At 40.4% G+C, this 24,001-nt stretch overlaps 1 protein-coding gene across 1 annotated transcript in view; it reads right to left on the bottom strand.

Annotated features, from left to right (window-relative positions):
- FLT3 (fms related receptor tyrosine kinase 3) overlaps positions 1-24,001 on the bottom strand; it is a 78,012-nt gene that overhangs the window by 23,353 nt on the left and 30,658 nt on the right. The window contains exons 3-14 of the mRNA XM_046664717.1: positions 22,445-22,647; positions 18,907-19,022; positions 14,538-14,667; positions 12,601-12,728; positions 12,138-12,277; positions 11,887-12,040; positions 10,664-10,832; positions 2,369-2,472; positions 1,567-1,675; positions 1,119-1,297; positions 224-327; positions 7-139 (exon numbers count right to left, since the gene is read on the bottom strand). Coding sequence (XP_046520673.1) covers positions 7-139; positions 224-327; positions 1,119-1,297; positions 1,567-1,675; positions 2,369-2,472; positions 10,664-10,832; positions 11,887-12,040; positions 12,138-12,277; positions 12,601-12,728; positions 14,538-14,667; positions 18,907-19,022; positions 22,445-22,647 — 1,669 coding nt within the window. The remainder of the gene's footprint in view (positions 1-6; positions 140-223; positions 328-1,118; positions 1,298-1,566; positions 1,676-2,368; positions 2,473-10,663; positions 10,833-11,886; positions 12,041-12,137; positions 12,278-12,600; positions 12,729-14,537; positions 14,668-18,906; positions 19,023-22,444; positions 22,648-24,001) is intronic.

Here is a 24,001-nt window from a genome sequence, read left to right as displayed (position 1 = left end):
TCTTACCAAATTCTAAATTTTCTCTTGGAAACTCCCATTTGAGATCATATTCATATTCTCTGAAATCAATGTAGAAGTACTCATTATCCAAAGAACCAGTCACCTGTACCATTTGCAGCTGGCTTTCATACCTAAATTGCTTCAGAGATGAAATAATGTCAATTAGCAACAGGTAGTTCTTCAGAATTAGGAAACGACAGTGAATTGTTATCTTTGTTTTTACCTTTTTGTACTTGTGACAAATCAGCATGGTTAAAATGGCAATGAAGGGAAGACAAATCCCAATTGTTGCATAGAAGATGTTGTCCTGGATGAAAGGGAAGGTGCCTGCAAGGAAAGAGAGTCACTGAGCGATGAGTTAGAATTCCTGGCTGATATTATGTTCAATTACCTCACATCCTGTTTGAGTAACCATTATTTGCAGCCCTTACAAGCACTCTACAAATACGCTACTCCCCACAGAAAATCAGGCAATGTTCACATAAAGGACAAGTTTCCTTCCTAGAAAATTTTGAGTGATTCCAAAACCATTTTTAAAAATAATTTACTAGGGTTATAAGAATTACATCTATTTAAACCCACAGGACGCACAAATTAGATAAAGAAGGTTCTGTTTCCCCTGTGAAGATATCACATGAATGTGGAGAAGTTTATTTTGGGATGCTGGTGATTCTAAACTATTAGTGTAAGTGGCCAGGTTTCAGAATTGTTTAACTTAGGACGGCTCTAAGAAACAAACTACAAATTATAAAACAGCAGGCTAAAGGCAAATAAGGAGATTAAGCAAAAGGGGAAATGACAGAGACTCTAGATTTACTAAATCTGTTTCTCTAGAGTTGGATGTTACAGTAGGTATTCACTGCACTGCGAGTTTAGGGTTCTACCTACGTCGCTCAAACCCGTGAGTCATAAGAACCTAAATAGAAGTCACTCTGCTCCTGAACTCCAAAACAGTATAGATTCAGTGGGGATTCTTGCCTGACTCAAAAAGCCTTCTTGTCTCACACACTGAACCTATACACCCTTGTAAAATTCCCCAAACAAAAGCCAACGGCAGGGACTAACAGCTAGTGGGGAATTCCTGAAGGGGGTGCATTGCAACAGCAATTGCTGTATACCTGGTGAGTTTAAAAGGATTGTTTCACAAGATGTGCCAAGGGAATTGTATGCACAGCACTTCACCAGGAACCCTTTTATGGCCTCACTCATGTTGAGAGTACTGCTCGAGACCCACTTTCCAAACACTTTTCTGTTAGCCTTTTTATTCCAAATTCCTTCTGTGATTTCTTCTGTGCAGCTGAAAGGAAATGGCAGACAGAGAGGTTAGATAGGTGGGGCTGTCATCAGATGGGAAGTTAGGGTTTCTCTAGTGAACTCTTAAAGACCCTAATCTATTACAAGTTATCAGAAACAATCTATGACCATTTAGAATTATGGTTGACTCAGAGGGAAGCATTTTAAATATTTCATCATTTCTCCTTAAACTGGCTTCATGGGAAAGAGTCAATAAGCCACAGTGTGAGTTTTGTGCTCTTCCAATACAAAAGACACCAATGCCCTTATTACTTCAGAGACTTGTCTGAGCACTTCTTCCAGGTCCACGATGGTAATGGGTATCCATCGGAGGAGCAAGAAGCCTGACTTGCTGACGCCTCGGCTAGCACTTGAGGTTTCCCTGAAGAGAACAATGTGAAAAATAAGCTCATGTTGTATGGTACTTTCCAGAAATGGTTTCCAAGCTGGCTTCATATAGGCTGCCATTCACTGTAACCAGTTTGTGCTTCTGGGAGGGTCTCATGCAGGATGACTCAAGATCTCTGGTTTTTCCCTCTTTCCCGCCTGTGTTGTAAACTTCTGTACCAGCTGCCCTGCCACCTATCTGTGCAACTCCACTGTCCCACTGCTAGCCTTCTCCTTTAGAGAGCTGTGGTGTGGGTCTCTATGTACCTGCACACCCCAAAATTATTCTTAGCTCAAGAAGTACCTGCAAAAAGTCCAATGAAGTGTGCACTCATCTTTTTATACACCACAGAAACAAAAATTATTAAGACAAATAAGTGGCAGGTACTATGATTTTCAGCCTTTCCTTAACACAATCCTTCAAAATACTAAAGTTAAAAAAAAAAATCACAATGCTAAAGCATATTGAGAGAGGACATGGAATTCTTAGCCTCAAAGGATGAACACAGAAAAATATATATATAAACAAAGCCAATAGACATGAAAGTAAAATCTCATAACACTTCAGCATATAAAAACAGTTTTATAGCATTCCTTCTAAGCCATTACTTAGCTCTTTCTGGTCATAGTTAATAAATAATTAAGTAGTTATGAGAATAAAATTAAACTTCTTGACAATTTAACTTACTTCTTATATTCAGTGTGAACATTTTTGTGAACTGGGCGTCATCATTTTCTGCATGGAATACATATTCTCCTGGCTGGTGTTTGTGGTTGCAAAACTTAGATATGCTGTTTGAAAAAGAATTAAAGATAGGCTTAGCAAGATTCTTAGAGGAGACGCTGAAATGAATGACAGTGTGTGTGGGAGGAGTCTTCCTTGAGACATTCACTCCCTAATGTTCAAGGGACAAGAGGCGTCTGTATGCTAGGCCCTTGCTACTCAAAGTGTGGTCCACGGACAGGCAGCATCAGCAATGGCATTCTCTGTGAGCTTGTTAGAAACACAAAAGCTCAGGCCCCACCCCAAACCTACTGACTCAGAGTCAGCATTTAAGATGATCTCCACGTAATTCACACGCACATTAAAGGTTGAGAAGCACTGATCTAGTCCGGGGCTCCTCGAAGTTTCCTGTCCCTACTGTTTTATACATTCTGGATTAGTCTGACTTCCCAGAACCACAGAAGAACCTCTGTAGGTGGAGGAGCCCATAACTCCCCTGCTTCCTGAAAGGAGGGCTCTCTGACGTTGGTCCGAGGCAGGACCTATGACCACCCTTGACTTACACTGCAATTACCAATGACGAGGGTTCAAATCCACTGAGTTTGTACAGAAATATTTGGGTGGTCTCAGCATGCTCTAGTAGTTACTTGGAGTGGTCATCAGCCACTCAATACATTTTGACATGAATAACTTGATATTGGGGATTATCCACCGTGCCTACCAAGTATATGGGATGCTGGATATTGTAGTGGGATGTTGGATAGTGTAGGAGAGGTAGGGGAGCAAGGAGCTGTGGAATACACCCTCATGTATTGAAGAAATAGAAAAAAAAATTCCTTGGAATAAGAATAAGAAAATCTAAGGTGTGTTCTGAAAATATTTAATTAGGCCATCTCTGTATAACCTACTTAAAGAAAAAAAAAAAACCCAAAAAACAAAAGACTATATATGGGCAGGGTAGAAATGTAAACAGGAGGACCTGGAGTGGAAGCCAGCCTTAAACTAGGAGCTACGTAGGATGCAAAACACCTATAATATGTGGCTGCTGCCCTCAGAGATATAATCCAGGTCAGGGGACAAAACCTACATAAGTAGAATAGTGAAAGTATTAAACTGAAGGCCAATAGAAGATGAAAGAAGGCAGGGGCCAGGGTAAGTGGGAAAAGTTCAGAGGGCTTCATAGAAGCAGGACTTGAGTGAGGTCTTTGCAGGATGAGTTGGTTTTAATGAGAAGGCAAAAGAAAAGATAGCCAAGGAGGAGGCAACAGCGTGACTTAAGACACAGGCAGGAATTCCTAAGCTCACAAAGGAGAGGAATGGAGAAGCCTCTTGCCTGGAGCAGCGTGCCTATGGGGTGTAGCAGAACAGAGGGCTCAACACGTAGGGTGGGCCCACTGATCAGGGGCCTAATTATTTAGGCCTGAAGGAGAAAGCAGAAACAAGAGGCTGTGGGTTCCTGAGCAGGAGACAATACCATGAACAGTATTCTAGTTTAGAGTGATGGCAGCAGGAAAAGTTTATTGGAGAAAAGCCTGGAGGCAGTTATTGTAGTAACCCAGGAATTCATTCATTCATTCATTCATTTCATTCACTCATTCGGCTGTCAATGGTAGAGCCTATTTGTGGAGGAATCAGGAATACAACAGTGAGTTAGGAAAATTAGATTTCTGTTCTCACAGAATTTACAGTTTGGTCGTGAAGGCAGGCAAGTAAGTAACATTTACAGTATAATGTGGGAAGTCCTATGAGAGGAGAAGTAAATGTTCAGACTTGAGAGTTCAGAGCGTGAAAAGACAAGCGTTGTCTAAGGTAGGGAAAATGGGAAAGGAGAGGAGAGAGCAAACCCAAGAAGAACCAGGAAAAATGAAACAGCAGGTGCTGGATTGGATATGGAAGATGAGGGAGAGAATAGAATCCCAATTGATCCCTAAGATTCAAAACACACACCTAGCAACTGACAGAACAACTTTTGAGCCCATGTTTATCTGACACCAACGTTCTTTGCCCTTAACTCTGAAGCTAAAAGGCAATTCTGAGTATGTAAAGTGACGTGAGAATTTATTTCTCTGACCTATCAAGAGAGCATTTAACAAGCTTTATGTTTGCTTCATTAACAAGAAGTCTGAAGAAGTAAAAAGAGGAATTTCTTATCCTGACCTACTTCTGGACAACAAGAAGGAAATGGTTGGTTAAGCGGAAGTGATGCAAAGATTGGGGAAAGCCAAATTATAACCTAGGAAGAAAAGTAAATACAGCTACGTGCGATTTCCAGAGTTTAGGAAGGCAGCATTTAAGTGGTCCAAGAAGAGAAAGATGTGAGCTTCTAAAAGGGAAAATGTAATTCTCACAGGACAATAGCAAAGACCCTGAAAAGGAAGAAGAGAGGAGATAGAAAAGAAGCCAGTGTGGCTAGCCAAGGACCATGCCAAAAGCACCTATCAATTTGATAGAAAAAAGAAATTCCCAGTACAACTACTGACTCTTAGGCACCAAAGCAAAATGTTTTGTAAACTTTTCCCCTCCTAAGTTTCGTGTGCTGCCTTAATGGAGTAGGATCTGCCAGGGTTTAGACAGGATGGCATCTGAAATGTTCTCAGTCTTCCAGATGGGAGATGGGTCACATAAGTAGACTGAACACATAAGTGAATATCCAGGCCATTTTACACAGGTCGTCCCCTTGTTTGTGACAGTCACCCCTAGCAAATAGCAACCGCATCGCTGAAAGGCCTCTGGAAATTCCAAGGGGACTAACCAATTAGGTGACTGGGAGATTCAAAGCTTCCTCTTTCCCCTAGGGTTTTTCTAAAAAGGGCAAGCTGGCATGAGACAAGACATCAGGAAATTGGAGTTTACAGTGAAATAACATCTTGGTGACAAAGAAGATGTATTCTCATTACAACTCTGAAAAGAATTTTCTCCTCTGTATAGTCAAAATGCAGGTCATTTTTATTGTCCATTTAGTGCCTGGATGGGAGGAGGTGGGAAAGGGCAGGCTCCTTCCAGTGGCTCGGGGAGTAATTTTACACCATAAGTAAAGAATGCTTTATTCAAAGAGCAAGGGATCATCAAAGTCAAATCAGAATGCAGAGAGTAATCAAGCATGTCCTGGGGATGCTGAGAGCTCCTGAAGCTGGAGAGCAGAGCTGACTAGACTGAGGTGCTCTAGGCAGGACCGACAGTCACCCCCTGGGGAAGCCGGCCATCCTATCTCCCTCAGCCTGCAGTTTCGATGGGGCAGAGAGGAACACAGCCCGGCTCAAGCTGAATCTGATCTGTTCAAATTTCTGCCCTGAATGAGATAAAGATAGTCGGGGGGCGGGAGAGAGATGCTGATGATTTTATATTACTCTATATAAAACCATGCTCATTTTTCTTTTATTCCAGGGGAGCCGACAAGCCTGGGGGAGGGTGACCATTAGAAACTCAATAGCAAAGTGTGGCACTCTCCTCAGGAGGCACACTTTTACTTTTAAATAACCGAACAGCATGCTTGTATTTTGTTTCTTCATACACTGTGTTTGAGAATCTCACACTTCTGAAATGAGTGGGTGTCAAGGGGCAGTACAACGGTGTGGTTAAAAACACAGGCTTTGCAGCCAACTGTTTTTGCTGGAATCCCAACTCTGCCATTGCTCAGTGGTGTGACCTTGGGCAAGTCATTAAAGCTCTCTGTACCTCAGTTTCCTTATCTGTAAAATGAAGATAGTAATAGTATCTACCTCATATGGTTGTTGGAGGAGAACTCGGTGTTAAGTTTTTATTAAAGCAATTTTGTAAAAGTGTCTATAATAGTGCCTAGCATGTAGTAAACACAATCTATGTGTTAGATTATCACTACTATGAGGCTTAGTAAGTCTGGTAAACATTTTGAAAAAAGACATTTAGAAGCTTTACTCTGGAGTATACAGTAAGTGGGAAAATCACTTTCAAATAAAAAAGAAAGATGCAAAGGAAAAAAGCTAAAGTAAATGCCTATCAATAGGAGCTAGGTGAAATACAGTTTTCTAAAAAGTGGAATACTATACAGCCACTAAAATGATAATGTAAATAATGTAAGATATAATACTATACTTATTAACATAGACAGAAATGACATTTTTAAATGAAAAATCAGGTTACAAATGGCATAGTGCGTTTCTTGTTTGTAAAAAAAATCTATATTTATATGTTTCTATCATGGTGGTTACATAGAAAAAATCTGAAACATAACCTCTAGAGGTGGAATTATGGGTGTTATTTCGTTTTTTTTAAAGGCAATTTCAGAAAACAGGAGTGAATGAAGGGAATTGACCTTGTCCGAAGTGATTGGGCAAGTAACAGCCTGTTTCCATATTTCACAAAAGGGGATTCTGAGGAGTAACTGAGGTAATCCATATAAAGGACTTTGCACTTTGTCTGGCACATGGTAAGAGCTCAAAGAAGTTTCTCTGATTCTCAGTGAGTGGCCTCATACGATGTGGTTAATACCTTACAACTGAGGGGGGCCGGATGTGGCTGGGGGCTCCAGGTACTTCACTCTATCCAAACATCTTTTCCCTCCTTTCTGTATATGGACGCTCCAGGCTCATCTCCTTCAGAAAAAAAACCCATCCTCCCAGAGAGGCTCAATACGCTTCATTGATCTGACAGCCTGCATTTCTGTTTGTCTGTCCCTGAGAAGGACCCGCCTCACCACCCAGAGCCCAGATGACCACCACACTGCCGCTTACCAGAAAGTGCTCAGTTAATACCCCTATGAGCAGAACTTAGACTCACAGATTTGGGAAATTAAATATTTCAGGGAAAAGGAAAACACAAGGATTGGGCAAGCCTAAGGAGAGTCTTTCAGAAGAAATTGCTAATAATTATAACATTTTCATAAGTTGTTTTTTTTTTGTCTTTTACCATGAAACTGGGAAAAGCTAAGGTAGATTTGGTGTTTATAATTAAGTCTATAGAGATGGGAAATTACGGAAACTAACAGATGAAATATCCTAGAACCTTTTCTCAAGACCAGGATATCAGGACTGCTGGAAAGTTATAATTTAATAAAATGCAAACACATAAAGGCAAGCCCTAATAAACTTTGGTGTAATATTTGAGGAAGTAAATTGGAGAAATGAAGCTGAGAAGGTGGGGAAGCTGAAAGACTTCTGGCACACACATCATGACCGCACTAAAGCTTTTTCAGGAGTAGTGTTATAACACAGACCTTTCAGTTATACGTAAAAAACTCATGTCACACTTATAAAGTCATCTCTGGCAACATGATTAAAATACTGTACTTCACATGCCACAACTAGAAGGACCCACAACTAAAAAAAATATATACAACTATGTACTGGGGGGATTTGGGGAGAAAAAAAAAGCAGAAAGAAAAAGAAGATTGGCAACAGTTGTTAGCTCAGATGCCAATCTTTTAAAAAAAATACTGTACTTCACAAAACAAACTCAGTTCGGTTAAATTATTGAGTCTAGGTGGTGGGTAAAGGATGCTCACTGTCGCAGCCCTTCAGATAATTAGTAAGTTTGAAACTTTTTATAATAAAAAGTTGAAAAAAACTCAGATTATAATTTAATCTGTCCCCTCATCTCAACAGAGCCTCCTGTGGAGAGCAAAAGACATTTAGAGCGTCCAGAGGTGTGCTCAAATTTTTCATTGTTCATTTTTTGTTCAATATTTTGAGGCTTTTTTCATGAAGAAGGAGACTCCATCTTCCCTTTGCACTGTATATCAAGTGGCTCATCACAACTGGTGTAGCATTGTTACCAACAAACATTGTAGTTCTCCAAGAACTTTTTAAAAAAAATCAACACTGGGTGTTGGATGTTGCGGTAAGTGCCTCGTGTGTGGTCCTTGCAGTGCAAAGAAGATACCATTGACTCATCTCAGGCCCAGGCTATGCACTTTGAGTTGCTTTCGAGGGGTGATGATGAATTCATTCATTTATTAACACCTGTTGACTGAACGAGGCATTGTACAAAAACAGAGAAATGATGGAGAGCCTATCCTTACAGCGCTTGCAAACTCACTGGTGAGATTCAACACAGAAAGAGGTTAACCACATTACCAGGTAATTACAGATGACAGAGGTACAAAACACTACAGGAATCAGGACCTTCCCTGATTTATTCATTTGGCTACGTCTATAGGATAACTACCTGGGGTCAGGGGTGCAGATTGTGGCCATGGAATGAAACCAAATTAACTAGCCCACTAGATTGGCCCATGACCCATATATCAGAGACATGGTCCTCTAATCAGTAATTCTGTAAGATCTAATGTCAAGAAGTTGTGCCAGATGTCATCAGCACTGTAGTAATGATCTCCAGAGTGGCCTCCGGCACTTAAACGTGCCTGTGTAAATTAGGGGGGCTTGGGGTAGGAGATATTACCTTATTCACTGTTATAGCCCCTCACAGTATCAAACTGATCAAGAAGACATTAAAGAAATATCTGTTGAACTAAATTGAACTGATCCTCTATCTCTTTGAATCAGCTTCAAAAGAGAATCCCATAGTGTTAGGAGCTTCTCTGACACTGGGTCACAATACAAAGGAGGGAGGGGATCCTTCTCAACACAGGCCTGTGGTAGTCAGTTCAACCAGGCAGACAGGGCTGACTCCCTGGACATCTGCTTTCAAAAGGTTGATGGTTCAGAATAAGGGCTTATGACAATGGAGTGATCCCTCTAAGGCAGTGGTTCTCAACCATAGGCAATTTTTCCTCACCAGGGGACGTTCGGCAGTGTCTGGAGATATTTTTGGTTGTCACAATGGGGGTGGTGATGCTACTGACCTCCAGTGGGTGGAGGCCAGGGATGCTGCTAAACATCCTACAATGCGTAGGAGAGCCCCCAGAACAAAGAATTATCCAGCCCAAGATGTCAATAGTGCTGCTGTTGACAAACCCTGAGTTAGCGGAGTGTGTATCACTCACAGTCAGCTCACAGACCAAAGGCTGCATTCTTAATGACCTGAAAAACGAATGCTTCCAACATAAGGAGGTTTGGGTGGAAGAGGAAAGAAGGTTCCTTGCAAACTGCGCTACAACAGTCTTTTAAAATGCAAACGAGGATCAGTTACAAATCACTTTCGGGTATGAAGGAGGCTGCATTAATCATGAAACAAACACTGAAAAGAATCAAAGTGAAAAAAGTTTAACTCTTATTCTTCACCTAGACAGTGCTATCCAATAGAAATATAATGCAAAATTAAATTTCCAGCTAGCTACATAAGAAAAGTAAAAAGAAGCAAGAAGTAGTAATAGGCTTTAACTCAATATATCCAAAATACTATCATTTTAACATATAATCAATATAAAAATTATTAATGATATATTTTACCTTTTTTTTCCATGTAATTCTTCAAAATCTAGTGTGTATTTTACATTTACAGCACATCTCAATTTGGACCAGCCACCTTTCAAGTTCTCAGTAGCCATATATGGCAGGTAGCTACAGCATTGCACAGCACAGATATAGACCTGTGATAGGCATTTTCTCATGAAAAATGCAAAATCTGGGCATTTTGCCTCAATTTTGGTTCAGCATGTCTGAAATTTGCCTAGATGATGCCTATATAGTTGGTTTATGAACCACGTGTTGAGAAACAATGATTTATTCTAGACTGTTGACTTGCTTGAGAGATGACAAGTACCTCCGAGTCCCTCATGGTCTAGGCTGAAACTTTGTTACATAGGATTAGTTTGAAGAGATAAGAGGTGTCATAGCCATAGAAAATACAAGAAAAAAGTCGTTTTTTGTTTTCCAATACACTTTGAAGGGAATGCAGAATTTCTCCCATAAGAGAACCTTGAGGACAGTTGTACAAATCACCAGGAAAATGAAAGTTTCCTTCAGCACTTATTATTGGGCTATTTCTGTATCTACTTTTTGAAAATTTAAGTCAACACACCTATAGATAATGTTTTCCTGTCTTAAGGGGTTTTACTTCCTCAGTCATCTGCAATGTGCTCAAGGAGACTCGGCGTGCTATGCACGTCCCCTCAATCAGGAAGGAACAGGGTGGTGACTCAGAAAACGCCACAGAACCAAACTCAAACTAACACAATTCTTTCTGTTTTTTCGTGCAGTGGGTTACACTATCTGAACTGATTATAACACTGTCACTGTGTCCTCACATCTGCTGTTTGTCTCCTCATCTTCAATGTCAACTCAATAATATGTAAACCCATAATACAAAACTGCTCTTCTCGAGCGCAACGGGAAGAGTCGCGCTATGTATGCTGGTGAGGCCCAGGGCTCTTTGCTGTCTCACCTGTACCCGTCGTCGAGGCCAGTTTGCTCACAAGGAAATGATTTTTGAGAGAAGGTCCACGTACATCTGATTTGTGGGTATGCTTTAAACCTGACAGAAAAGCAAAACTCTTCATACTGGTCAATTTCATAATTTTCACTTGATTTGGAAGCATTTATAAATCCTTTTTCTGTAAAAAAAAAAAAAAGAAAAAAGCACTTATAAATTATATAATGAGATTCATATGCAAATATATTGAGAAGATAAATAAACTTTTATTCATCAGTTTATCACAAGAAAACTCAGATGTGGGCATGCCGCAGGTCGGATCCGATAGTCCAACAAGGAATACAGGAGTCCTGCCCCCAGCCATAAGCCTGAGCTCATCACCTTCTGGAGTCAAGCTTCCGCTAGGAAATGGATGTAAATAATTGACTGTCCTCCAAAGAAATGTATAAATAAACCTACCAACTTTGCAAACAATTTCAAGAGACTGAAGGGCTCCCCCCGCCTGGCCAACCATGAACGCAGTAGGGGTCCAGTGACAGAGTCTGGAAGCCCCTGTTCTCAGCCAGAACACCTCTTGTGACACATCCAACATAAAACCATCCAGGGCACAAATAAAAGAATAATCTAGCCAGCAATATTCAGGACTTCCTTATAGTCCACTTCCTTATTAGTTTGATAAGAGAATCACTTCATTTCATTTCAGAATCATTTCATTTAGCCTTTTCATTATGGCTGAAGGCTACCACCTAATCTGAGATTATTAAAGCCTGGTTATTTTCAGATCCTTCGTGGTCCACCCAAATTCCAATGCATGCAAGTGCTTGTCTGTTTCTCTCGATCATTGCTCACTGCCCCCTCTCAGTTAGTTCTAGAACAAGTATTTATTAAGAGCCTATTTTGTGTCAGGCTCTCTGCTGGCTTCTGGGACTACAAGGATAGAAAGGGTTATCCTCGTCCTTGGGAAACTTACAGTCTATGGAAAGACAAAAATGCACGAACAGATGGTCACATTACAATGTGGTCAGTGTAAAGACAGTGGCATTCCAGGGGGCACGGTTTAACTGGAAAAGGAAGGAGCGGGCAGCCGCTATTTGAAAAGCTGTTCTAACTCAGCTTCTTTCTCAGTTTCTTGATACTAGCATTATACTGAAACCAGAATTTGCAGTACATACTTCCCATTCGACAGGAAAGCAACTAAAAACGTGAATAAAGATCACATGGGCAGCCCACATTACCTAGGATGGTGACCAACGCTGATTTACTGGGATGCTTCGAGGAGGAACAAGTGTAATATCCAGTGTCGTTTCTTCCCACTGATGACACAAAAGCAAACAGAATCCGTATCATAGTCCTGTTTGTGGAATAGGTGCTCATCTCAAAGTAGCTGCCCTAGATTTTAACAGAACAGAGTTGGAATTTAATGATTTCAACCTGCACTCTTAGCTCCTTGTTCCTGCATTTTCAGAATGCAGACTCTCCATATTACCTCCTCCAGTGCTCTATGCTCCAGCTCCCAGGTGAGCCCAAATCCATGGTTTATATGAACAGCTTTGCATCTTATCCAGAGGGGTTCCCCTACTTTAAGAAATAATTGTGGCAGTGTGGTCTGAGGAGTTTGATTTAGATCTAGAAGATGAAAACATCCCGAGTCAGAAAAAAAAAAACGATTTTTCCTCATCACAAAATATATCCTGAACACTCTGAAGAACAAAGCTTTTAACGTCATCTCAAATGTTACGAACCACTTTTATAAAAGAATCTTTTAGAGATTTCCTGCTCTTTTATGAAGAAATCATCAGTTACAGAATCCATAATATTACATTTAAAACGGTATAAAGAAATTATGGAATTTCTGAAGTTGAATGATTACCTAAGCAGTCGCGATTAGTCCCAGATCGTGTCTAAGGGATCGTCACTGAAAACAGAAGGACATAATATCATGGTCTTACCTATTGTGAAGAGCTTGGTGCATTCCCTGCCCAGCTCATTTCTTGCACAGCACCTTATGTCTGTTCCAAATAATTCATGAAGTACGCTTTCCTCCTTTCTAACAACAGCTGGACTCTCTCCTTTACAGCTGCAATGAGAAAACAAATGTCATTTGACTAAACATGTTTTAAAATTACAAATGAATGCTCAGGACAAGAACAGAGTTACAGGTTCTAGAGCCTGTTTTAAGCCTGTTTAAGAGTGCCAAGACAGAGGCAGGTCAAAAGGTGAACAAACCCCAATCTATGGTTTTGGCAGAGTTCATAAGGGAACTAGTTAGTTTCTCATTATCTCAATCAATTAGAGTAACACGAGAGAACTACATAATAAAACAGTTTAAAAGTTTTTGTGTTTGGTGACCTCTTTTTTAGTTGTTGTTTAAAGAGAGAGAAGAAAAGGAGAGTTGAGAAAGAAGACAGAGGAGACAGAGGAGGGGAGAGAAAAGGAAGGCATGATTAGGTTTTAATACAGCTTAACTCTGTGGGTATCCTGAAGCACGGAAGAGGACTACCAGTGAGAGGGAGAGGCTCAAGTTGCAAAAGTCACCAGAGTCCCCAGGGCTAAGAGAGGACAGCCGCGTTGTCACTCGTGAGGGCGGTCGGCCACATCTCGGGATTTGCCCGCACACCCTCCCCTCGCCCCGCCTCAGCAGAAAACGGACCTTGACACTCCTGAGAGCTCCCTGACCAGGACCTCTCCCAAAGCAGACTCTGCTCTGGGAGTCTGAGTAGAGCCACTTTTCTCCTCTTTATCAGTTTATGCGAGTGTATGCTTTTCTTTGTTCAGGTGTCTTCCTTGAGATTTTTTTCCCTTATTATAAGACAATAATACTTGGGTTCATTGTAGGAATTTTTGAAAATAGAAAAAACATCCAAGAAAAGAACTTTTAAAATTTTTAAATTAAAATTAAAGTTTTAAATTGCCCATGTTCCTACCACCCTGAGATACAAGCTGCTATTATTTTGGTGTGTAGCTTTCCAATCTTTTTTTTCTGTGCACATGTTACATATATACCTACAGGTAATCTCTTTTTCTTTTTCCTCTAAAATTTGGGATCACGAATTCATATCACTTGGTAACCTGATTTTTTACTTTTTCTCCTTCTATTTAGTCCCATTTTTTGATAAAAGTTGTTTAGTAAATTTTAACTAGTTCAAACTGCCTAAATTCTTACTTTATGAGAACTTTGCTATGACACATATAAAAGACAGAGTAAACATCATATGGCACTTCCTATCTGCCAGGCACTGCTCTCTGTGCTTCACATTCTGTAATCCACTTCATCCTCACAGCACTCCTGTAAGGAGGCAGTTAATATCCACATTCTTCTGATGAGGCAGGAGAGGTTAAGTAACCTGCCCAAGGCCACACAGGTAGTAAGCAAACCAGGGTTCGAATTGGGCTAGATTCTACATCTTTAAACAACCATATTAAACTGTTTTTCCAGAATAAACAGAATAATGACAAATTATTCACAGGGAATCTCTTACTTATGGGAATTATACACTAAAATCAGTACCTTTCTGGTTCCTCAACAAGATGCTCCGGGAGCCAACAATTCTGTAACTTAAAAGGGCTTTCCTTTGTGTGGTGTAATGTCCAGGGAGGACCCTGCAGTCAAGTGACGTGAGTCATTTGAGGAGTTCCACAAGACGCCCTTCTAAAACATCCCCCTTACCCTCCCTGAGAAGTCCATACTCTCTCTTTAAGGAGCCAAAGTTTCCTGTTAAAATGGTAATAAATTAAATTGTACATACAGCGTCTATAGGTAATCTCTTTTTCTTTTTCCTCTAAAATTTGGGACCACATTCCTATCATTTGGTAACCTGATGTCAACTATATTAGAAAAAGACCAAAAAAAGTAAAGTAATAGCAGTTATCTTTATACATGTCATACCTGTCACTCTGTGAATCGCAAAACACCCATTCCACGATTGGTTCTGGAATGCTCTCAGATACGCAGACCAGGGCGTCCTGATTCTCCATTTTTCTAAAGTAAGGTCTCCTTAATGTGTAAAGCAGTGTATCTAAAGCATCATAAATTATTAACATTTTAATATTTGAAAAATAATTGTCTTAGCAGCCCCCTCAAAAAAAGAATCCTACATCATTAAGAAAAGTTAGTATTTTATACCATAGCAGTGTCTTCTGCTCTTCTCCAAATATATATAATAATATATCTTCTCCTCACCAGAATATTAAATTTAACACTGGCTGAAGTGCCAACTTTAGCATTTATCCTTGTAGCCAATTTCTTTGGGTATTTCGTAAATCCACAGACAACTAAAGTAAGCGGAGTGAGGCCATGTAAAAATACAAATATCGATATGCATAAGAGAAAGAAAACTAGAAATAATATAAAGTTTAAAACTCATACTTATACAGTTTAACAGCCAACTTTCTTCCCATAATTTTATTTAGAACTAGGCAGAAATATACTGATCTAGAAATGTAGAAATATAGTAGGATCGACTTAGAATTGGAACAGAATTTAGAGGTTTAGCTTAGCCTCCCATTCACGTGGGACCAACACACTTTGCCCCTCACCCCACAATGCTTAACATACAAACTTTCTTCCTGCTTCTGCGTGGACCCCTCTAGGGACAGGCGTTCACTACCTCCCAGGGTAAATTGTTCCATTTTTCAACAAACCATTTCTTTTTAAGGAAAGTTTCCCTCTACTGAATTCCAATCTCCCTCCTTATAATAAATTTTGTTTAAAAATATTATGTAATTCTTTATACACACACACACACACACACACATATACACAAAAGTATATATGAAGTGTAAATTTTGAAGCATGAGAATAAAAAGGAATACCCATGGACCTATACCCAACTTAATAACCAGAATATTAATAAATACCTTTGGAATCTACTTTTGTGCTTCTTCTCATCTCTCAACTCTACGTAACTTTTATCTTGAATTTTGTGCTTATCATTCCTGTGCTTGTATTTATTTATTTTGGCAAGGAAGATTGGCCCTGAGCAAACACCTGTGCCAATCTTCCTCTGTTTGGTAGGTGGGACACTGCCACAGCATGGCTTGACCAGCAGTGTGTAGGTGCGTGCCCAGGATCTGAACCTGCAAACCCTGGGCCACCAAAGCGGAGTGCACAAACCTAACCACTACACCATCAGGCCAGCCCCTTTCTCTGCTTTTAAAAATGTTTTCACCACAGAGATGTGTGGACCTAAACAATATATTGATTTGTTTTGTTTGTTTTTGAGCTTCAACATATGGTCTCATTCAATATGTAGTCTTGCATAATTTCATTTTTTCATCCAACCTCATGTTTTTAAGACTCATCCATGGTTTTGCATGTAGCTATACTTCACTCATTTTTTACTGCTATATAGTATTCCATTGGTGAATATATCACAATCTTACTATTCCATTTTCTCGCAGTGGACATTTGGGTTGTTTCCAGCTTTTATATTACCAACAATGGTGCTATGAACATTTTGTACATTTCTAAGATATTTCTAAGGTATGTAAGTTTCTTTAATACTACACCTAGCAGTGGAATTGATGATTTATACGATATGAGCACGTTCAGCTTTACACATAATGACTGTTTTCCAAAGTGATTATAAGAATTTCCACTTACACAGCAGGCAGACATTCACCATTGCTCTATATACTCACCGAGACTTCTTAATTCTCAACAATCTTGTGGGTATAAATGGTATCTTGTTGTGGTCTTAATTTGCATTTTTCAATTATTAATTTAATCTGTTTATTGACCGTTTTTAGGTTTCATGCTCTGAAAGTGAAATGTCCACTCATGTCTTCTGTTCATTTTTCTACTGCTTTTTTTTTCTTATTTATTTATGGAAGCTCTTTACCTACTATGACTATTAGTCTTTTGTTGATTATGTGAATTGCAAATATCTTTTCCCACTTTTCTGGTGGTTTTTACTTTCTCTCCCTGTAATTTCTAACCACTGGTCCCAATTCTACCCTCAGGAACAATATTTTTTCAAGTGTAGCTTTGCTTCCACATGAAAATCTTTCAAATATTTAAAATCAGAAACTGAGGTCAAAGGAGATAATTACTATCCAAGGTATTTTAATTAGTTCAGCCAGGTTTCCTGACTCATATGCGAGAAGAATTTCCTCTACATTATCCTGCAATCAATCCTCTCCTTTCCTCAAAATATTTCCTTCTCTATGCTAAACATCCCCAATTCCTTCAGCTGCTCCTAATTTAAGGAATTTCAAGTTCTTCACTATCCTGGTTGTTCTGTTTTGTCAATATTCTTCTGAAAAGATATAGAACTGAAAATAGTAATCTTCCATTAATTTCCTTCACTTAGACTTTATGTTTTCATGAATGCTGCCAGGGTTCAGATTTCCCTGTTCAGTAACCACGCCACACTGTTGGTTAATAGTGAACTTGTGGTTCACTAAACTCTTTCCTCTTTTACACATTGACAGTTGCCAGGTTTCTTCCACCTGATTTTTTTGAACCCCACCATCCAGCAGAAAGCTAAAAACATGTTATAATCTACTTGAATGATTGTCGTTATCCTTTTACATTGCAAATCTTAAGTGAAAAGAAGGTACCCTTAATATCATAGAGACACAGCAGATGCCCACTTACCTTATACAAATTCAACTATAAACACTTGGCAAAAAAGAAAAAGAGAGAGAGGGAACCAACAAGAAATCTCTTATTCTCTTCCAACCCGAGGCGCACAGACTCCGTGTGCCTCAGAGCGGGGCTGCAGACTGGGGACGGGGCAGGGAAACCAAAATCAAAGAGCAACACAAGGTACCTCTTGAATTTTGAGCTTCTAGGGCTCTGGTCTTGTAAGTTTCAGAGTAATTGAAGGGCTTTTCAGAACAAATTTTAACTTTACCCGATTCTGCCTTCCCATCCCCAAGCCCAGTAAGATGACACTTCTGGGAATCTAAACAGCCGCAAGTGCTCTTCCTTAGCAGCTTTGACTGTGAGATGCAGTGCAGTGTGGTGCAGGAAGTGTAGACCTGTCTAAACTGGCCTCTAGCTGTGCGCATCGCTATTCCTCTCACACCTACGTGTAGGCAGGATTGCTGGGAGGACCTGAGATGGTACATGCAGAATGCCCCCAGCAAAGGGTAGCTGTGGTTATCCCCCTGTGGGCTGCACCCCATGCACCCCCACCCCTCAGGCTTTCTGCCTTCAAGTCACTGACAAGCAAAGGGGGCCAAGCAAGTCAGACCAGTGTATAGCCAGGGAACTTAATTGAAAATGGAATATATTTATATAGTGTTATAGACCAACGTTACCTCAATTAAATAAAAAATAATTTAAAAATAAATTTGAGTAAAATTAAATTTAATTAGTTTTTTAAATGTCAAAAAAATAGAAGTAAAAAAGCATAGACTTGGAGTTTCTGGAGCACTGCCTGGGCCCCTACAGGCAGTAGGATCTATGTGAATGCACCAACCTCTCGTCCTTGTTTGTCACAGGAGGTAAAGCGTTCAGGGTGTACAGCACTGAATCTGTGCAGTCGTTAGGCTTGTGCATCACTGGGAGGAAACCAGGAGAAGCCGGAGGGCACACACAGGTGCTGATTCCGCGACGCCCATAGCTGCCTCCCCGGGGAAGAACATCTGATCTGTTCCTTGCAGTTTGCATAGTGATGATCTGATATTTGCATAAATACAGCAGCCACTAGCTATCTGTGGCTATTTTAATTTTTAATTTTATAAAATTAAAACTGGTTCCTTAGTCACACTGGCCACATTTCAAGTGTTCAACAGCCACATGTGGCCAGCGCCTACCTTATAAGACAGAGCAGACACAGACATTTTCATCATCTCAGAGAGCACCACTGGATAGTGCTAAGATCTTACAATCCTGTGAGGTATGTATTTTTATCTGCCCCTTACAGATAAGAAAACTGAGGCTCAGAGAGCTTACATGACCTGCCCAGGATGGTAGTATCAGATCCAGAACAAGAGCCCACATCTTCTGACTCCAAGGTCAAACTGTTTTCCATTTCTTCCCTGTCAGCCATCTATCACTGAAAAAACTGGGGGGGGGGGGGCCTGAACAGAGGATGTCCTGGGTTTTTAAGAGCACTCATTCTGGTAGTCCTTGGGTCATGTCAGAGAGTCTGAATAGTTACATGGATAGTTGAAGTGAATTCAATCAATTCGACCACATATTGAGAGAAACCTGAATAACGAATCCAGAGAGCTGGTAAGAAGCTCACGGGTTCCACATCACTCCTTTGGGATACTGTGAACACCTAGTAGCAAACTGCACTTACTTCTTATACTCACTGTAAACAATATTGTGTAATTGGCAGCTTCACTCTGAATAAAAAGTAGGTATTCTCCAGCTTGGGTTTCTGTCATTTTCAAAATGACCATGGAAACAACTCCTCTGAAAAACAAGAAAGAGAACTGGTTATTTTGGAAAACGTGTGAAACTAAAAACATAAAATTTCATACTGACTCAGAAGGCAGGTTGGTGGCTCCTGCATTCCATCTCTGGCGGGCAGGGAGGGCCGCTCTGTGGAGCAGAGAGCTTCTCTCGTGTGCCCAACAGTCAGCCTGAGCCTTGTGAGTTTGACCTTACTGTTAACATGTCCCTCCCTTGACAGCAAGGGAACTCCATTCCAGCACCTTCTCCTCATGCCACCTGAGCCCCTTGGAGAAAAACCTCCCACCCAAAAAGGCCCAGGCTTGGTGGTACGCTCCCATCAGCGGGGCGGACCATTCCCTTCGACCGCAAAGCTCCCTCCACAGTCATATCTGCCCAGTCACCTGGCCACCAGCCTCAGTTCCCCATTTGCTGTACCAGATTACTGTATAAGCAAGACACACTGAGATAAAGAACAGTCTGCTTTGTGCCTCTCTCTCTCTAGATGAAAGACTTCGAGCAAAATCTGACACAAGGCATTTTCCTGTGAAGTAATAATTACACTGACATATCACAGAGATGTAAGGAGGAAGACGCCTCAATGTTAGCATTTTTAACTTTTGAGATACTTGGTCAGATAAACTTGGCTAGCGGCATTCTCTGCAAAGAATCAACTTTGATGGCTGTTTGGTGATACTCATTCTCATTAAAGCTTAAAATATTCTCTCGCAGTTTGCTGAGTAATGTTGCATTTAAATTTACACTTTCTGACCTTTAGACCCTTACTAATCAGAGTGCCGTCTTTCTCCAACAGTGTTAGCATCAACTGGGCATTGACAGAGATGCAGAATCTCAGGCCCCATCCAGACCTACTGAATTAGAACCTGCGTTTTACCAAGAAGGCCACACAACACAATTGCACATTACAGTAGTCGCCCCTTATCCTCGGAAAGTGACTTTGCTCTCCGAGGTTTTCCTTACCTACACTTAACCATGGTCTGAATATATGCAATGGGAAATTCCAGAAGTAAACAATCTGTAAGTTTTAAATTGCACATCATTCTGAGGAGCATGATGAATTCTCGCACCATCCTGCTCCGTCCTGCCTGGGGCGTGAATCATCCCTTTACGTCTTTGTCCAGTGTATCCACGCTGTGTACCCTACCCACCATTAGTCACTTAGTAGCCTTCTCCAATACCAGATTGATCGTCTCCATATCACAGTGCTTGTGTTCAAGTCGCCCTTATTTTACTTAATAATGGCCCCAAAGTGCAAGAGTAGTGATGCTGACAATTCAGATACACCAAAGAGAAGCCGTAAAGTGCTTCCTTTAATCGAAAAGGTGAAAGTTCTTGACTTAGAGAGGAAAGAAAAAAATCATATGCTGAGGTTGCTAAGATCTACAGTAACTTTTATTTCAGTATATTGTTATAATTGTTCTATTTTATTATTAGTTATTGCTGTTAATTTCTTACTATGTCTAATTTATAAATTAAACTTTATCATAGGTATGTATGTATAGGAAAAAGCATAGTATATATAGGGTTTGGTATTCTCTGTGCTTTCAGGCATCCACTGGGGGTCTTGGAATGTATTCCTGGTGGATAAGGGGGTCTACTGTCTATTAAAGGAGCTCAAGAGTACATGTGCTCACACACCTATAGACGTAAATCAGCAGGGTTAATATTTGATTTGCTTCTGCAATATTTTGGTTATGCGTCTTCTTTCTCTGAACCATTCACTCTCCTAGTACCATCTGTGAACTCTTGGGCATGTCAAACAAAACCCTAAGACAGTTATCAAAGCTTAGGTGTTCACTCTTTCTGGCTATGAGTCCGAGTCCAGATGTAAATTTCTGCAATTCTCTACTGTGAAAAAGTCACTAAAAATGTTTTGGTACTGAGCTGACTAATCCACATAAGACCGATGACTTCGGCTCACAAACTGGGCCGCCTGTCCTAAAGCCAAAAAGCGAACCTCTCATGGAGTGAAAAGAACTCTACTTTTTCACTTTGATTTTTGGTCTCAATCCAAGGAGAACTGTTGTGTTACCAAATTTTAACAAGATTACAAGAACATTTCTTCAAGCCAAAATTCTTAATAGAAGAGCGTCTTGGTTTGAACCCAAGATAAAAGTAACTGAAAAACAGAAGTGAGTAATACTCAAAAGAGGAAAGGAAAATGAATGTGTTCCAAGATTTAGAACCAAACTTCAGAATTATAGTCATTGTCCTGAAAATTACTTACCCATTTGTTTGACCTTAAAGGAACAAATACAGATACTTGGGACAAGTCAGTCACAGAGATGTTCCCTCATACCTCAGTCAAGCAACACGGCACCCCCTTAGGCCATCTGGATGCCACTTACTGCACTGTTCCTGGAAAGACGACGCCTCTCCTACAGCTATGAGGCACCAGAACGCCCCCCGGAATTAGCGAGAACTGGCGGCCTTAGAATCCTTAAGTGGGCATTTGAATGGCCTGTGCCCCTCGCTTCCTGCCCCTATGTGGTCTCAGCGAGAGGACAAGCACAGCAGAGGGCAGCAATCCGCACAGAATTAGATACAGGCCTGGACGTTAATCCACAAATCTTGGCTAAGATATTTTTCTGGATTGTGAGACTCACGTTTGTCACACACAGATCAATTTCTTACTAAAATATTTTATGGCAATTCTATTTTATTTTTTTATAAATTTTATTGCATTTTATTGCAATTCTGTTCATTGTACTTGAAACTAAATAGATAAAACCAAATGTTCTTTCCCTAGGCAGTTCCCGGAAAGAAGCTTCTTAATCATACTTTAACCAGGGAGCTTCTTGCTACTTTACCTAGAAGGTAATGAAAACTTTCTAACTTTTCAACTTTAAGACAAAATCCAGTTACAAAACAAGACATCTTAAAAATCTCAAATCTTCTTTTCACTATTTGTTTTACATTTTGCCAGCCACTCACTGCTTTCTTAGGCCCCACCTGTGTCTACATATCTATAGATAATTTTTTTAATTCATAGGCTTTATTTTTTAGAGCAATTTTAGATTTATAGAAAAATTGGACAGAAGGTACAGAGAGATCTCATATATGCCCTTCGCCCCCGCCCCCCCCACACACACAGTGTTTTCCCGATTAGTAACATCTTGCACAGGTGTGGTGTATTTGTTGCAATTGATGAACCAATATTGATATTAATTTAAGTCGACGGTTTACATTTTTGCATTGCACATCCTATGGGTTTTGACAAATATATAATGTCATGTATTCATACCCTAACTACATTTTTGGTTCATTATTGCCCTGGAGGTAAGACTCATGATGAACATGGACAGAACTTTGAAAAAAAACCTCCAAATGATGCACATTTTATGGCAATAAAGTATTTCTCCCCAAATCCCGTGGTTGCGCACACACACGCACACACACAAATACATACCCACACTCCTTACCTGTTTTGCAAATCAAAGTGTGGCTGGCAGTTCAGGGAGCTGTGTTTAAAGACCCAGAGACAGGAAATGTTCCCCGGGGTGTTGACCAGCACTTGCAGTGTGATGGAGGCAGATGTGGCCACTTCCACGGTGGCTGCTTTGTAGACTGCCTCTGTGCTCTCAGGCCGCAAGGCACATCCCAGGTCTTCCGGGGATTCTGACACCTACGTTGTAGATGAAACAATGTGAATTTACTGCAAGTGCAGGTTCAACGCATCCTTTTCTTAGCTGGAAATTTTATTAAATATATACATGTTGATATACTGCACATGACACCCAAGCATGTCATAACCCATTGAGAACATACTGCTGACTGAAAAGCCTATTAACAATAATTCTCTAAAGAAAAGATAGATAACATTAGGCTGCATTTCAAAAATGATTTACAGACTGCTATGGGTTGAATTTTGCCCCCCCCAAAATTCATATGTTGAAATCCTAACCCCCCAGTACCTCAGAATGGGGCCTTATTTGGAGATAGGTAATCAAGTTAAAATGAGGCCATTAGGGTGGGCTCTAATCCCATATAGGTGGCGCCCTTGTAAGAAGGGGAAATTTGGAAAAGACACGCACACTGGGAGAACACCATGTGAACATGGAGATGGCCCTCCACAAGCCAAGGAGAAAGCCTGGCACAGATCCTTCCCTCACACCCTCAGAGGCAACAAGCCCTGCCAACATCTAGGTTTCAGGTCTCCAGCCTCCAAAACTGCGAGACAACAAGTTTCCGTTGTTTAAGTCACCCCGTCTGTGACACTTTGTTATGGCAGCTCTAGCAAACTAATATACAGACAGTCATCATAAAATTCATGTTTTTGTGGTTATTGGTATGTAGATAAGAATCTACATAGTAATAGTAAATTGGTATCCATGTTAGAGGAAATTTAAAAACCAAAATATTTTCTGGGCGTATATCCCCATAGACTCATTGCCACCACCGCACTCCTTGCCTGCTTTAAATAATTGAAACATATTGAGAGGAGGGTGTGGTGGCAACTTCTGCTGCTAAACCCCTCACCTCCTGCCCCCTCTGACATGTGGCATAGCACACGCACATGCGTATGCACATGCACACAAGTTTCTTCAGACGAAGAGCAGGATCGCTCTTCTGCTACTGATCATAAGCCGTATTTCTGGTTTTACTTGTTCATTTATTCAGTTAGCATCTGATGAGTTCATTTGGTCAACATCTGGTTATTGCTAGACCATCTGCTGCATACCACGGACTAGAAAGAAAAGACACTGATCTTGTCCTTAAAGAGTTTTGAGTCTAGTAGGAAGAAGTAACCAAAACATAAGGTGACATATGATGTGCCCCATAAAAAAGATACAAACTATCTTGAAAGGAGAGTTTAAGTGCTCTGGAACTTCAGAGGAGGGAGAAGTGATTTCCAAGCTGAGATTGTGGGGATGGGGATGCTTTCCTGAAGTCCAGCAATTGAGCTGAATCTTAAAAGATGGGCATAGAATACAGTAAAAAGAAGGAAATAGTTGCAACACATATTACAAAATATTCAC

Source organism: Equus quagga, chromosome 6 (genome assembly GCF_021613505.1).
Source record: "Equus quagga isolate Etosha38 chromosome 6, UCLA_HA_Equagga_1.0, whole genome shotgun sequence".
Taxonomy (NCBI): domain Eukaryota; kingdom Metazoa; phylum Chordata; class Mammalia; order Perissodactyla; family Equidae; genus Equus; species Equus quagga.
This window is presented reverse-complemented; position numbering and strand designations above follow the sequence as displayed.